The sequence below is a fragment of the Dunckerocampus dactyliophorus genome, chromosome 8, assembly GCF_027744805.1.
Source record: "Dunckerocampus dactyliophorus isolate RoL2022-P2 chromosome 8, RoL_Ddac_1.1, whole genome shotgun sequence".
In the NCBI taxonomy this organism is placed as follows: Eukaryota; Metazoa; Chordata; class Actinopteri; order Syngnathiformes; family Syngnathidae; genus Dunckerocampus; species Dunckerocampus dactyliophorus.
In genome coordinates this window covers 27,340,047-27,352,512 of record NC_072826.1, presented here as the reverse complement: position 1 = coordinate 27,352,512, position 12,466 = coordinate 27,340,047, and the positions used below count along the sequence as shown (strand labels likewise).

At 44.2% G+C, this 12,466-nt stretch overlaps 1 protein-coding gene across 1 annotated transcript; it reads left to right on the top strand.

Annotated features, from left to right (window-relative positions):
- Positions 1 to 4,715: 4,715 nt before the first annotated feature.
- Positions 4,716 to 8,442, top strand: elf3 (E74-like factor 3 (ets domain transcription factor, epithelial-specific)). Its single transcript, XM_054784673.1, has 9 exons — positions 4,716 to 4,868; positions 5,071 to 5,225; positions 5,545 to 5,778; positions 5,868 to 5,993; positions 6,070 to 6,213; positions 6,302 to 6,388; positions 6,467 to 6,586; positions 6,696 to 6,891; positions 7,132 to 8,442. The coding sequence occupies exons 2-9, from the start codon at positions 5,078 to 5,080 to the stop codon at positions 7,241 to 7,243; spliced, it is 1,167 nt and encodes a 388-aa protein (XP_054640648.1). The 5' UTR covers positions 4,716 to 4,868; positions 5,071 to 5,077; the 3' UTR covers positions 7,244 to 8,442.
- The last annotated feature ends 4,024 nt before the right edge of the window (positions 8,443 to 12,466 follow it).

Genomic DNA, 12,466 nt, shown 5'->3' with positions numbered 1-12,466 from the left:
TTATGTTTCAAACCAGATCCCCAGATTTCTCCCCTGTCGATTTCTATCTCCGGGGGCACTTGCAGGCCATGATGGGAGACATAAATCACCTCAAGGAACGTATCACCAATGCCATTTCAAGCAGTACTTCAACTCTGCTAATGCAAGTTCATCAGCAGTAGAAAACCCGTATTAATATGTGTTTTCAAACAATGGTAATCATATAAAATTAATTATTAAAAAAAAAAAAAAAAAGGTTTCATTCATTTCTTCTGTACACTGTCAGGGTCATGGGATTGCTATCCCAGCTGAGTGGGTGACAGGTGCTTTGTACCAAAAGCAGTTGTTGTCAAATGAGTAACTATTTTGGCTGCGACTTGGCGCACTTCCCGTGTGATGACATCGCTGTCGTCACGCTCGCGGTATCTGTGGAAAGCCCCACCGTTCCAGCCCAGGTGGAGGAGGAGAATGAGTGGAGGAGGATGAATTGCAGGTGATGAAATGTTTTGCCTGTTTGCCCCCAGGTCATGAAAGCTAATTGGGCCTCGTCAAAAGAGCATAAACCTGCAGGGCAACATTCCGCCCTCAGCTTTTCTTCTAGCACGCCGGCCAAGAAGGGTGTGAGGGATGTTGTGAAATTTGGGAGAAAACTTTTTCCGTTCCCGTTTCCTATGAAAGGCCAACACACAACAGCGCTTACATCACCATCCAACTTGCTGTGTGAACATACTGTAAACAATGTTGGCTCTACCACACCATGCACGATAGTGGCTCTACCCTAGCTTACACAATAGTGGCTCTACAAGGCCGTACACTAAAGTGGCTCTACCAGGCCGTACACTAAAGTGGCTGTCCATTCATTCATTTTCTATGCCGCTTATCCTCACTTGGGTCGCGCATATGCTAGAGCAGGGGTGTCAAACTCGTGCCATGGAGGGCGGAGACACTGCAGGTTTTCTTTGCAGCCAGTCACTAAAGCAGGTGATTTTAATGATCACCACCTCCTCTAATTTGAGGGAAGGAGCTCATCAATCAAATCACCTGCTGGAGAAACTGGTTGGAGAAAAAACCTGCAGTGTCTCGGCCCTCGATGGCACGAGTTTGACACCCCTGTGCTAGAGCCTATCCTAGCTGACTTCGGGCGAGAGGCGAGGTACACCCTGGACTGGTCGCCAGCCAGTCGTAGGGCACATATAGACAAACAACCATTCACACTCACATTCATACCTATGGACAATTTAGAGTCTCCAATTAACCTAACATGCATGTTTTTGGAATGTGGGGGAAAAGTACCCGGAGAAAACCCACGCAAACTCCACACAGAAATGCCCAACGGAGATTCGAACCCGATCTTCCCGATCTTCGTGTGGCCAACATGCTAACCTAAAGTGGCTGCACCAGACCAGATTTTAACATTACTTGGAAGAAAAGTACATTGAAGAAATACACATGGCCAAGCTGAGTTTTTTTATTGCATTATTATTATTATTATCCATCCATCCATTTTTTATACCGCTTTATCCTCATTAGGGTCGCGGGAACCTATCCCAGCTGACTTCGGGCGACAGGCAGGGTACACCCTGGACTGGTCGCCAGCCAATCGCACGGCACATATAGACAAACAACCATTCACACTCACATTCATACCTATGGACAATTTAGAGTCTCAAATTAACCTAACATGCATGTTTTTTGGAATGTGGGAGGAAGCCGGAGTACCCGGAGAAAACCCACACACACACGGGGAAAACATGCAAACTCCACACAGAAATGCCCAGGGGAGAATCAAACCCAGATCTTCCCAATCTCCAGGCTGTTCCTATATTGGCCAACGTGCTAACCACTAGACCACCGTGCAGACCATTATCATTATTATTGAGATACAAAACAATGCATGTGCGTTTTGAAATGTTTTATAAGGCATCAAAATAATGCATGAATGAAACCGTATTTTATTTTACATACATTACATATAAATTGCAATCGTAATTATACAACATGATGAAAACACACTACAGTGTGTGTGTGGGGGGGGGGGTGTAATCAGTGACATTATTGACGATACAGATGCACAAACAGCTGTTAATTAAGAAAGTGACAGTAATATCTGCTTCTTTGTCGACATTTTAACACCACGGTAGTTGATGGAAAATAAGACAAAAAGTTCTATGAAAAATGAGATGAATATGATAAAAAAAAAACATAAGACACTAAATATGAATTCACGCTGTTATTTGACACCCCTACTATACAGTACACCCCTATTTACACCGTATTCCCACCTACCTCAGATCAATCAATACCAAAAACATATATCAGTTGTCTGTATGATTTATTTCTGTTTTTATTGCTTAAAATCGTGCTACATACCAAACGGTGATTTTGCCCCCCCCAAACCTCGGGGAGAGGCTGAATCAGCAATATGTGACAAGCTGTCGATCAATATTTATATTAATATGAAGTTATGGAACAACTTCACCTATTTGGAGTGGGAAACGCATGATCAACGCCGGGAGGTTTAGAATACGTACAGTACACAGCATCACGCATCAGCCATGCTGATCATGCAGGACGGCACGTTTCGTCCAGCAGTGAATATTGATCGTAGCAGCGGAAGAATGAGTTGATCAGATGCTTGATCGGTCACCACTAGGAACCAGCAGAGAGCATGGTGACGTCTCAGAGCTCTACTGCATCTCAGTATGTGCAACATGACACCTCCTCTTCTTCTTTGGTGTCTTTGCTTTCCACAGGCAGGAGATAATAAGCACCAACATTCCCTTTTCTCACCTTTGCCCTGACAGGGCTTCTTGGATTTCTCAGTGGACACCCCCGCCTTCCACCTAAGTCAAATAGTGCTTATGTCTAGCGTATGACATACAGTAGGACGCACAACATGCATTGTTCCCACACGAGTATGCCGCCACTTCCCGCATCCGTGAAGCATTCATAGCATTGTTTGGTCCCGACTTGTCCCCCGTGACACCACGCAAGCATCATTCATGAGTTCTTCTATTTCAAGGGATATACAAGATGTTGAACTCCAGAGAAGAAGCTCTCACTGCAGAAAAGAAAAGGTGTGTATATTCGTGAATGCAGAAAGAAGAAGGCAGAACCCGAAACTAGATAAAGGAAAGCACCGGACAGAGTGGCTGACGAGAAGGCATTACAGTCGTCCCTCGATATATTGCGGTCCCTCACACGGTGGCCTGGTTGTGTCGCAACTTTGCCACACAGTCAGATCAGGGTTCCAATCTCTGTTTCATCATGTCTTTTTGAAGTTTGCATGTTCTCCCCGTGCGTGGGCTCAGCAGGTACTCCGGCTTCCTCCCATTCTTGGATTCCTGCTAATCCGGCTTCCTGCCATGTATTTTCAAAAACATGCATGTTAGGTTAATTGGAGACTCTAAATTGTCCACAGATATGAATGTGAGTGTGAATGGTTGCTTGTCAATACGTGCCCTGCCATTGGCTGGCAACCAGTCCAGGGTGTACCCCGCCTCTAGCCCAAAGTCAGCTGGGATAGGCTCCAGCATACGCCCGCGACGCCAGTAAGGACAAGCGAGATAGAAAATGAATGAACGAATGACGGCTGTTTCGTGGTAGACTCTGGTCTATTATTCGTCAAAACATTAAAATACAAGCGATATGTAGTATTCTGGTCACTAGGCAGCGGCGATCAATGAGACATTACCTTACATTACATTACCTTAAGTCATGAAGTCAGCCATGGCGACATGATAGAGTGAAAAAAAGCTCTCCTCCCATTCCATGTGGAAGTGGTAAGTTTTTAGCTTCTTAAGTTTAGAAGAAATAAATGCGAGACTAACTGGTTAGCTTGCTATCTCGCTATCTAGCGCTTCTGTTGAGACCCTGCAGCATAAGAGTTGATGAACAATGAATAATAGGAGTGTAAAGGTGAACATGGGGGTGTAGTTCATGTCTACAGGTCTCTAATAATGTTTAAACCGTATTTAGTAAGTCATAAACAGGTTTCCTATGTCCTAGCTACAAAAATATTTCATTTGTGAACATTGAATCCTATGTGGTGGAAATTCATTTATCGCGGTGCGGTCTGGAACCAATTAACCGCAATAAACGAGGGACAACTCTATGGTCGCGTTTACTTCTACCGCAACTGTTTGGGCGCTGTGGACAGCAAACAAGTTGCTATGAAGAAGCCACGCAACGCTGGATCGTTCCACTACAATTCTCAGGGATGTGACACGCTTTGATGCGCACCACCCACGTTGTTTGTGTTGCATTCACGATAAGTTCAACCAAGTGGCACAAAGGTGATAGTTTACACATACTTCACACCTGTTTGACACCAATTTACTCACGCAACTTTGCGTGCCACTGCGGGGACAGCAGTCATGTGTCAAGGTGGCTTGAGTTCACATGTACCACACATGTAGCACGTAGGTGACATTGCGCATCGGTATATAGCAAGTCATGTGAGGATGGGTATGCTGTGAGTGGAGAAGTACAGTATCCTATTACAAGTAGGAGTATTGTATTTTCAGGTAGGATGGCTTGTGTCTGACAAAGTAGATGCAGCTGCTTCCTAGCATAAATGAATATAATGAGCTACCAAATATGATAATGAGCTTAATTGCTGGTAGAAAAGAGATTAGGTGGAAAAAAGGACAGGTTTATGTTGTCTGTAAAGCGTGAGCAGCGTTGGAGGTGTGGCCAGCTTCATTTGGAATTCCCCTGAACTCACCTGAGTCCACCCCCACCCTGGAATAGGAGTATTAAACCTTTCAGGTGCTGCACGCAGCAGCAGGTGCATCTTTGGACAAACGGCAGACAAGACCAACAGAAAGTCACAGTTTCAACACACTTGGATCATAAATACTTTTGCTTCATCTTGTGGCTCTCATCAGGTAAAAGATGTTTTCCTTTCAACTTCATGAGGTAAAACATGTATTCATGTGGACTTGATGGGGTAAAAGATGTTTTAATTTCGGCTTGATGGGGTAAAAGACGTTTTAATTTGGACTCGGTGGGTTAAAAGATGCTTGCATTCGGTGTGGCGCTCATTTCTTTTGTGTGTGTTGAAGTTGTAATGAAGTTGTGATTTTCCAGCGTTTCTATGGCATCACCGTGCCTCAGCTCCGTGCTGACAAACGCCAACCTAACCATGTACCAGACAGGCCTGCCTGATGCCCTGCCCCATGTGCCCCCCATCAACAGCCAGCACCACAGCAGCCTGGGCTATAACTCCAACACCAACGCTGGTGGTAAGGAAAACATATCTCATTCTGTCAACATGTGTTTTGTGCCTGGAAAGTCTGTGGATGAAATGGATCTTGTATTTTCAAGCTAGACCATGACCTCATGGAAGGTTTCTTTGACCTCAATTAGAGGCTGTGGGATAAATCATTTACAAGCGAGTCAATGTTTAACCGAGCATAAGCATCAAGTGGTGCCACCTCATCGCTGAAACATCTCTTTGTTTTTCTGACCCGAGACAAAGCCTAGTTATATAAATGCGATCCAGCTTCAGAAGAGGGGCCATCCTATAAAAATCCCCTACCGTCATGCTGCCGCTCTGTGCAGGTCAGTGGTATGCTCAGATGAACCCCCTCAACTGGACCACTGACAATGTGATGGAGTGGATCAGTCAGCACGTAGAACGCATGGAGCTCGATGCAAGTACCCTGACCCTGGCCTACTGTGCCATGGATGGCCACACCTTGTGCCAGATGAGTCTGGAACAGATGGTCGGTGTCTTTGGCCCTGAGCTCGGCCCACACCTCCACCAAAACCTGCAAGAAAGCAAAGCCAAATATGGTAAATCTATATTTCTCCAACCTATTCCACACATGCTCATGCACAGAGTCAAGGATTAAAGAGTAAAAAGGGGTCATTTTTCATCCTAGAACTGCAGAGCCTATCAGGACCAGAACTCAACGAGACCTGCCAGCTCCTGGATAAGTTCCTGCATAACCTAAGCTTCCCAGACAACCTGTCCTTCCCTTTGCTCAGCACCATCAAACTTGGTCAAGGTACAGGTTCTGTCAAAGTGAGCCTGGTCTGAGCACCGTCTGGATGTTCTGACCCCCATGTTCCTACCACTGGCAGGTGAGGACTGTGTCATCAAGGGAGAATTTGACTACAGCGACAATTATGATCTGCTCGGCCTTACCATGGGGGCCATGACACCTCTAGGGGACGAGTGCATGTCTGATACTCAGTCGGACAGCGACTGCAGCTCCTCATCCAATAGTCAGTATTTCATTTCTATCTTCTCTATCTGTCCTTGTCTTCATTTGCCTCCCGAGGATGTCAGAACAGACTGGTTTTGTCTCATCAGGTGGCCTCTTTGGCTTCCCCAACCTTGGTTCACCAGAGTCTGGCAGCGGAGAATCGGACCCAGAGTTCTCTTACCCCATGATATCCAGTGAGTAGAAAAAGATTCTTGGAATTCCAGCGCGGTGGGTTTCAGCAAACACCTGACCACGACCTGCCGTGTTGACAGAGTCTCTGGTTAAAAAGGAGAAAGTCGAGTCACAACTTAAGCGGCCACGAGGCCGACCTCCTAAAGTCAGCAGAGAGCACTGCAGCAACATTTACGACCCTTCAAAGAAAACCAAACATGGTAGGAAACGTGCTTTCGCTTCACTTTGCAGATTCATCTTGCATATTTGACTTAAAAAGAAGGTACAAACAGGTGGCGCTAACAGAACCTTATCGGTTCTTGTCCGCAGCGCCTCGTAGCGCTCACCTTTGGGAGTTCATCAGGGATATTCTCATCCACCCGGAGAAGAACCAGGGCTTGATGAAGTGGGAAGATCGGCGTGAGGGTGTGTTTAAGTTCCTGAAGTCTGAGGCTGTGGCTCAGATGTGGGGCCAGAAGAAGAAGAATAGCAGCATGACGTATGAGAAACTCAGTCGTGCTATGAGGTGAGCTTGCTTGCATTTCAGCTTAGCTTCTTATGTATTTATTATGATTGATGTATCATTTACCGCTATTCTTTACTGCTCAATGTGTGAGCCAGTCCTGAAAGAAAACAAAGATGAAATGTTAGCTCTAAGAGTCGTCACACAAAGGGGATAACGAGGTTCCTCAAACGTGACTATCTTGCGCAGAACAAGACAGTATATAAGCCTGTGTAATTTACACGCAATTTCCTCCGTCCGCAGGTATTACTACAAACGAGAAATCCTTGAGCGTGTGGACGGACGGCGGCTTGTGTACAAATTTGGAAAGAATTCCAGCGGCTGGAAAGTTGAAGAGCTTGGAATGAGCATGTAAAGGTTCATTGCTGATGGCCGTTGAAACCCAAAAGCCAATCTGTGCAGGAGTTAGGAACTTGTAAGACTCGTTTGTCCTGTCAGGGGGGGACCTCCTTGCCACTCAAATGTTAAGACACTAACTTCCTTTCCAAGGAAGGTGTTGCAGAAAATGTAAGCCAGTGTTTTTGGCTCCAGTAGGTTTTATGAACCATTTTTAATATTGATTGTATGTATTGGATATTGTTGTTTCCTCTCTTGCGTCACAGCTGCATCGGAGTCAGTTAGAATATCTATCCACCAAAAGTCTATTTATTTCACTTTGAGAGTTGAGTTCAGACTCGGGGAGAATTCAAACTATCATCAGCAAAGTTGAGAAATACATTCTTAGAATATTTCACTCTCGTATGCAGCGGGGGTGTCACAAGATCTTGCAAGATTTAAACGTGACAAGACGTGTCTCGTGGGCACTAGGCCTGGGACGATAATTCATTCATTAGTCACACAATAAATGAAAATGAACTGGGTCATTTTGCCGGCCTCAATATATTGCCGTGTGCATTTCCTCATCTCTCGCCCCCAGACTGGCAGGAAGTGGGTTCACTCTGTGGTTTCAGCACCTTGGCACGTTTGTTCAATAGAAAAAGTGCAAGAACGGGGTGAGACTTTTTTTAGTCTCTTTGTCAAAGTGGGTGGAGGCGGGGCCGCGAGCATGCACACAGAGTGCAGAAGAGTGTCATGTAGTAGTATTAAATTAGTAGATTGCAATATGTTGTCACGTGTTTTAAAATATTTTTTCATTGGACTTTTCTTAAAAGTGAAGTTAAAATCCCGTCTCGTTGTCGTAGACCCAACCTCGTGTATCACCGTGTCTTGTGACACCCCTAGTATGCAGGGACTCTGTATCATATAAGTAATATAAACACTGAGCTTTTCCCCGAATGCGATGCACTTGTACATTTGTTTCACAGAGTGGGAATTATTTTCTTTCCTTCCATGTTAAACAGCATTTGAAGCCATCTTATTTGGCATGAATATTGCAGCAGTGTGCTCTACGTGTGCTCTAAGTGCATTACACAACCTTTGAGGAGAAACAAGTGGTCATGATGTCACACCATTAATACACTGTATACAGTATATAATCCTCTAGAAATATGCATGGAAATGAAAATATCTTTTTGATATCTTGATGTACTGTATGTATTTTTATAATTTTTCATTTTATATAAATAAATAAATATATATTAACTTGCTTTGTTTGTGTATTTATTTCCAAAGTCACATGTAGTATTACATCTACTGCAGTGCTTGTCTAATACCACCAGAACCTTTGCAAATAGCTGGAATTGATGTGCAAACATATCTTGATATTATTTGATTTGCAATTCTAATAACACTGTATCTACAGTATGTGATTTGAAGGACAGGGTATTGCAATATTTAGGTCCGAAAGTACTTGGTCAATAACAGAGTTTTTGGTATTTTGTTCTTATACAGTACAACAATGGATTTCAAAATAAAAACAATCATCTTTCATTTAGGAGGTTTTACAAAATGTATTTTAGGAGTAAGTTCCTCTTGAGAGGCTCAAGCATCATGTGTGCCGTCACACAGTGGTGTGAAGAAGGGTTTACCCCCTTCCTGATTTCTTTTTTATTGTCATGTTTGTCACACTTTAATGTTTCAGATCATCAAACAAATTTAAATATTAGTCGATGACAACACAACTGAGCACAAAATGCAGTTTTTAAATGAAACTTTTTATTATAAAGGGAGAAAAAAAAATCAAAACCCGCATGACCCTGTGTGAAAAAGTGATTGCCCCCTAAACCTAATAACTGGTTGGGCCTTCTTCATCCATTCAGAGGTGGACTTGCTGGTGTGTTTTGGATCATTGTTCTGCTGCAGAACCTAAGTTGCTTTCAGCTTGAGGTCACCAACAGATGGCCGGACATTCTCCTTCAGGATGTTTTGGTAAACTGCAGAATTGATGGTTCCATTTATCACTGCAAGTCTTCCAGGTCCTGAAACAGCAAAACAGCCCCAGACCATCACACTACCACCACCATATTTTGCTGTTGGTATGATGTTCTTTTTCTGAAATGTGGCGTCACTTTTACGCCAGATGTAATGGGACACACACCTTCCAAAAAGTTCAACTTTTGTCTCGTCAGGTGTTGGGGATCATCAAGATGTTTTCTGGCAAAATTGAGACAAGCTTTAATGTTCTTTTTGTTCAGCAGTGGTTTTGGTCTTGGAACTCTGCCATGCAGGCCGTTTTGGTCATGAACACTGACCTTAACTGAAGCAAATGAGGCCTGCAGCTCTTTGGATTCAAGATTCAAGAGTTTTATTGTCATATGCACAGTAAAACAGGTAGTTCTGCTATGCAATGAAATTCTTGTTCTGTTCATTCTCCCAAAAAAAAGAAAGAAAACACAAGAAAATGAATAAGAACATCAGAAAAACAAATACCAACAAATTAAGCAACAATAACAGAAGAGACATTAATACAAATAAATAAATAAATACATAATAAAGTGTTATGAGTGTGTGCGTGTGTTGCGTGCGGCGTGTGTGAGTGCTTCGTTGAGAAGCCTGATGGCCTGTGGGTAAAAGATGTTTGCCAGTCTTGTGGTCCTGGACTTCAAACTCCTGTAGCGGTAGGATTGTGAATAATGAGTGTTGTGGATGTGTGGATGTTGTTGTGGGGTCTTTTGTGACCTCTTGGATGAGTCGTTGCTGCGCTCTTGGGGTAATTTTGGTTGGCCGGCCACTCCTGGGAAGGTTCACCTCTGTTCCATGTTTTAACTACTAGAATGATTCTGGGTCTCCTAGGATCAGTGTCTTTGTTTTTCCCTTTACGGCTCACCTTCACTTCCCAAGCTCTCGCTGTGGTTCGCTGGAGTCCCAAAGCTTTAGAAATGGCTTTATAATCTTTTCCAGACTGATAGATCTCAATTCATCTCATTTATGTTTTAACAGGGGGGGGGGAATCAGACAAGGGGGGAATTTTCTCCCTTAATAATAAATTTCATTTAAAAATTGCATTTTGCGTTGAGTTGTGTTGTCATTGACTAATATTTACATTTGTTTGATGATCCGAGACATTTAAGTGCGACAAAAATCCATCCATCCATCCATTTTCTATGGCGCTTATCCTTACCAAGGTCGTGGGTACGCTGGAGCCTATCCTAGCTGACTTGGGGCGAGAGGCGGGGTACACCCTGGACAGGTCGCCAGCCAATCGCAGGGCACACATGCAAACTCCATACAGAGATGCCAAGTTTCCTCCCCCAAAATTCTTGTCAGACCTTCACTTGCAACGTGTTTGTGGAGCTCGCCACCTTCAGGGTTGCCTTCAGGATGTGAAAGGCATGCTTGAAACGGGGACAGGGATTAACACTCAATTGGGACATCTTCACTGGAAATCCAAATCCAAATCTTGCGGTGCTGCACAAAAGCAAGACCATAAAAATGTTTTTTTTTGTCCAAGTACTTCTGTACATGCGACTGTACATCAAATGATTCCCATTGCAAAGAGGAGATGTAGAGCTGATGGCAACTTGTGGATGGTAGAGCATCACCACTTTGCAGGACGGCTATTGAGATCTGTCTCTATTCATTCCAAAGCCCGTGTGTGTGGAAGATAAGCAAGCTGGCATGGTTTCTTCACCAGCAAAGGCTTCCTCTTGTGGCGCATGCTTTGTTGGCAACTAAGTAACTTTTTTGGAGTAGATTTGGTAATACTTCAACATGCATGAGCATCGGGGGCTAAAGTCCTGAAGCAGGCGTTTATAAAGGAGCAATCATTAAACGTTTGCTGATTGAAGACTGAATGGTGCCTCTGTGGATACCAAAAACAGAACTGCCGTCTTTGTGGAGGCCACAAACATGCAGCAAACATTTGCAATTCTTAGGACTGTTGTGTCCCCAGCCACACGGTGGTGGTTAGCATGTCACAGTCTGGAGATCGGGGAAGATCTGGGTTTGAATCTCCGTTGGGCATCTCTGTGTGGAGTTTGCATGTTCTCCCCGTGCGTGTGTGGGTTTTCTCCGGGTGCTCCGGTTTCCTCCCACATTCCAAAAACATGCATGTTAGGTTCATTGGTGACTCTAAATAGTCCATAGGTATGAATGTGAGTGTGAATGGTTGTTGAATGAATGTATGTGCCCTGCCATTGGCTGGCGACCTGTACCCCGCCTGTTGCTCGAAGTCAGCTGGGATAGGCTCCAGCATACCCCTGCAACCCTATTGAGGAGAAGCGGCATAGAAAATGGATGAATGGATGTTTTGTCCCCAAAGTGGTACACACACTTTAAAAGCAGGTCGTTAAAAGCTGCATTGTGTCCTTTCTCTTTCTCTTTCTCTTTCTGAACACCTTTTTGACTGGTACAACCGAAAATGCACCCCATACTTACGCAAAATCCTGCAGAATTCTCACCTAATCCCGCTTCTCACTGTCGTGAGTCTGCCCCCGTGAGGGCTTGAACAAAGTAGTCCCTGGTCAGGAACCATCATGGCCAACACTCAGGAGATGACCACAGGAGATCAGAAGGTCAGAAAATCTTACAAAAACAAAACCCTCTGAAAATAAACTACACTTGAACAGAAACTCTCGATTCGTCTGACCAAAAATATAACCTCAATTTTACACACATTTTGGACATCAAACGTGTTAGCGTCAAATGGTGAAGGGTGTAGTCACACTAGGCCACTCGGCCAATCGTGCCGTGTTTGGGTCCACTTCACACCTAAGGCATGGCACGTTTGGCTCGTTCTGTGTTCTGACCCACGCTCAAGTTGTGTACACTTCCCATCTTCTGACACCACTGGAAGAGGTTGCGTGTGTGTGCACCGCAGCCGAGTCAGGGGTGGCGAAGCAGGGACAATCACAGCCATGTGCTGCACGAGTGTGAGTACACCCAAGCTCTACTGTGCATGTGTTTGTTTTGATTTGTTCTTTGGGTTTTTATGGCTTTTATTTCTTTTTTGTGGCAACACAGAAGGACTATTTTCCTCAGGGGCTGTTAAGCGAAGCATCCTGTTTCTGAGGATAAATTGGTGGCTGGATGGGATTAGTTTGACCGCTAATATTTTATTGTTCAAGTCGCTCATGAAGTCATTTCTGCTGAGGTAGGAGTACATATAGTACATGAATATCATTAGTAGTATTTTTAGACTTGTGGTCATGAAACCTGTAAAACCTCCTGACTGGGTGATGACAGCATGAGCTACTTTTAG

Coding starts and splice junctions, on each gene's coding strand:
- elf3 (XM_054784673.1), top strand. CDS start 5,078: ATGGCATCACCGTGCCTCAGCTCCGTGCTGACAAACGCCAACCTAACC. Junction 6,389..6,466: donor CTCTTACCCCATGATATCCA/GTGAGTAGAAAA, acceptor CCGTGTTGACAG/AGTCTCTGGTTAAAAAGGAG. Junction 6,587..6,695: donor TTCAAAGAAAACCAAACATG/GTAGGAAACGTG, acceptor TCTTGTCCGCAG/CGCCTCGTAGCGCTCACCTT.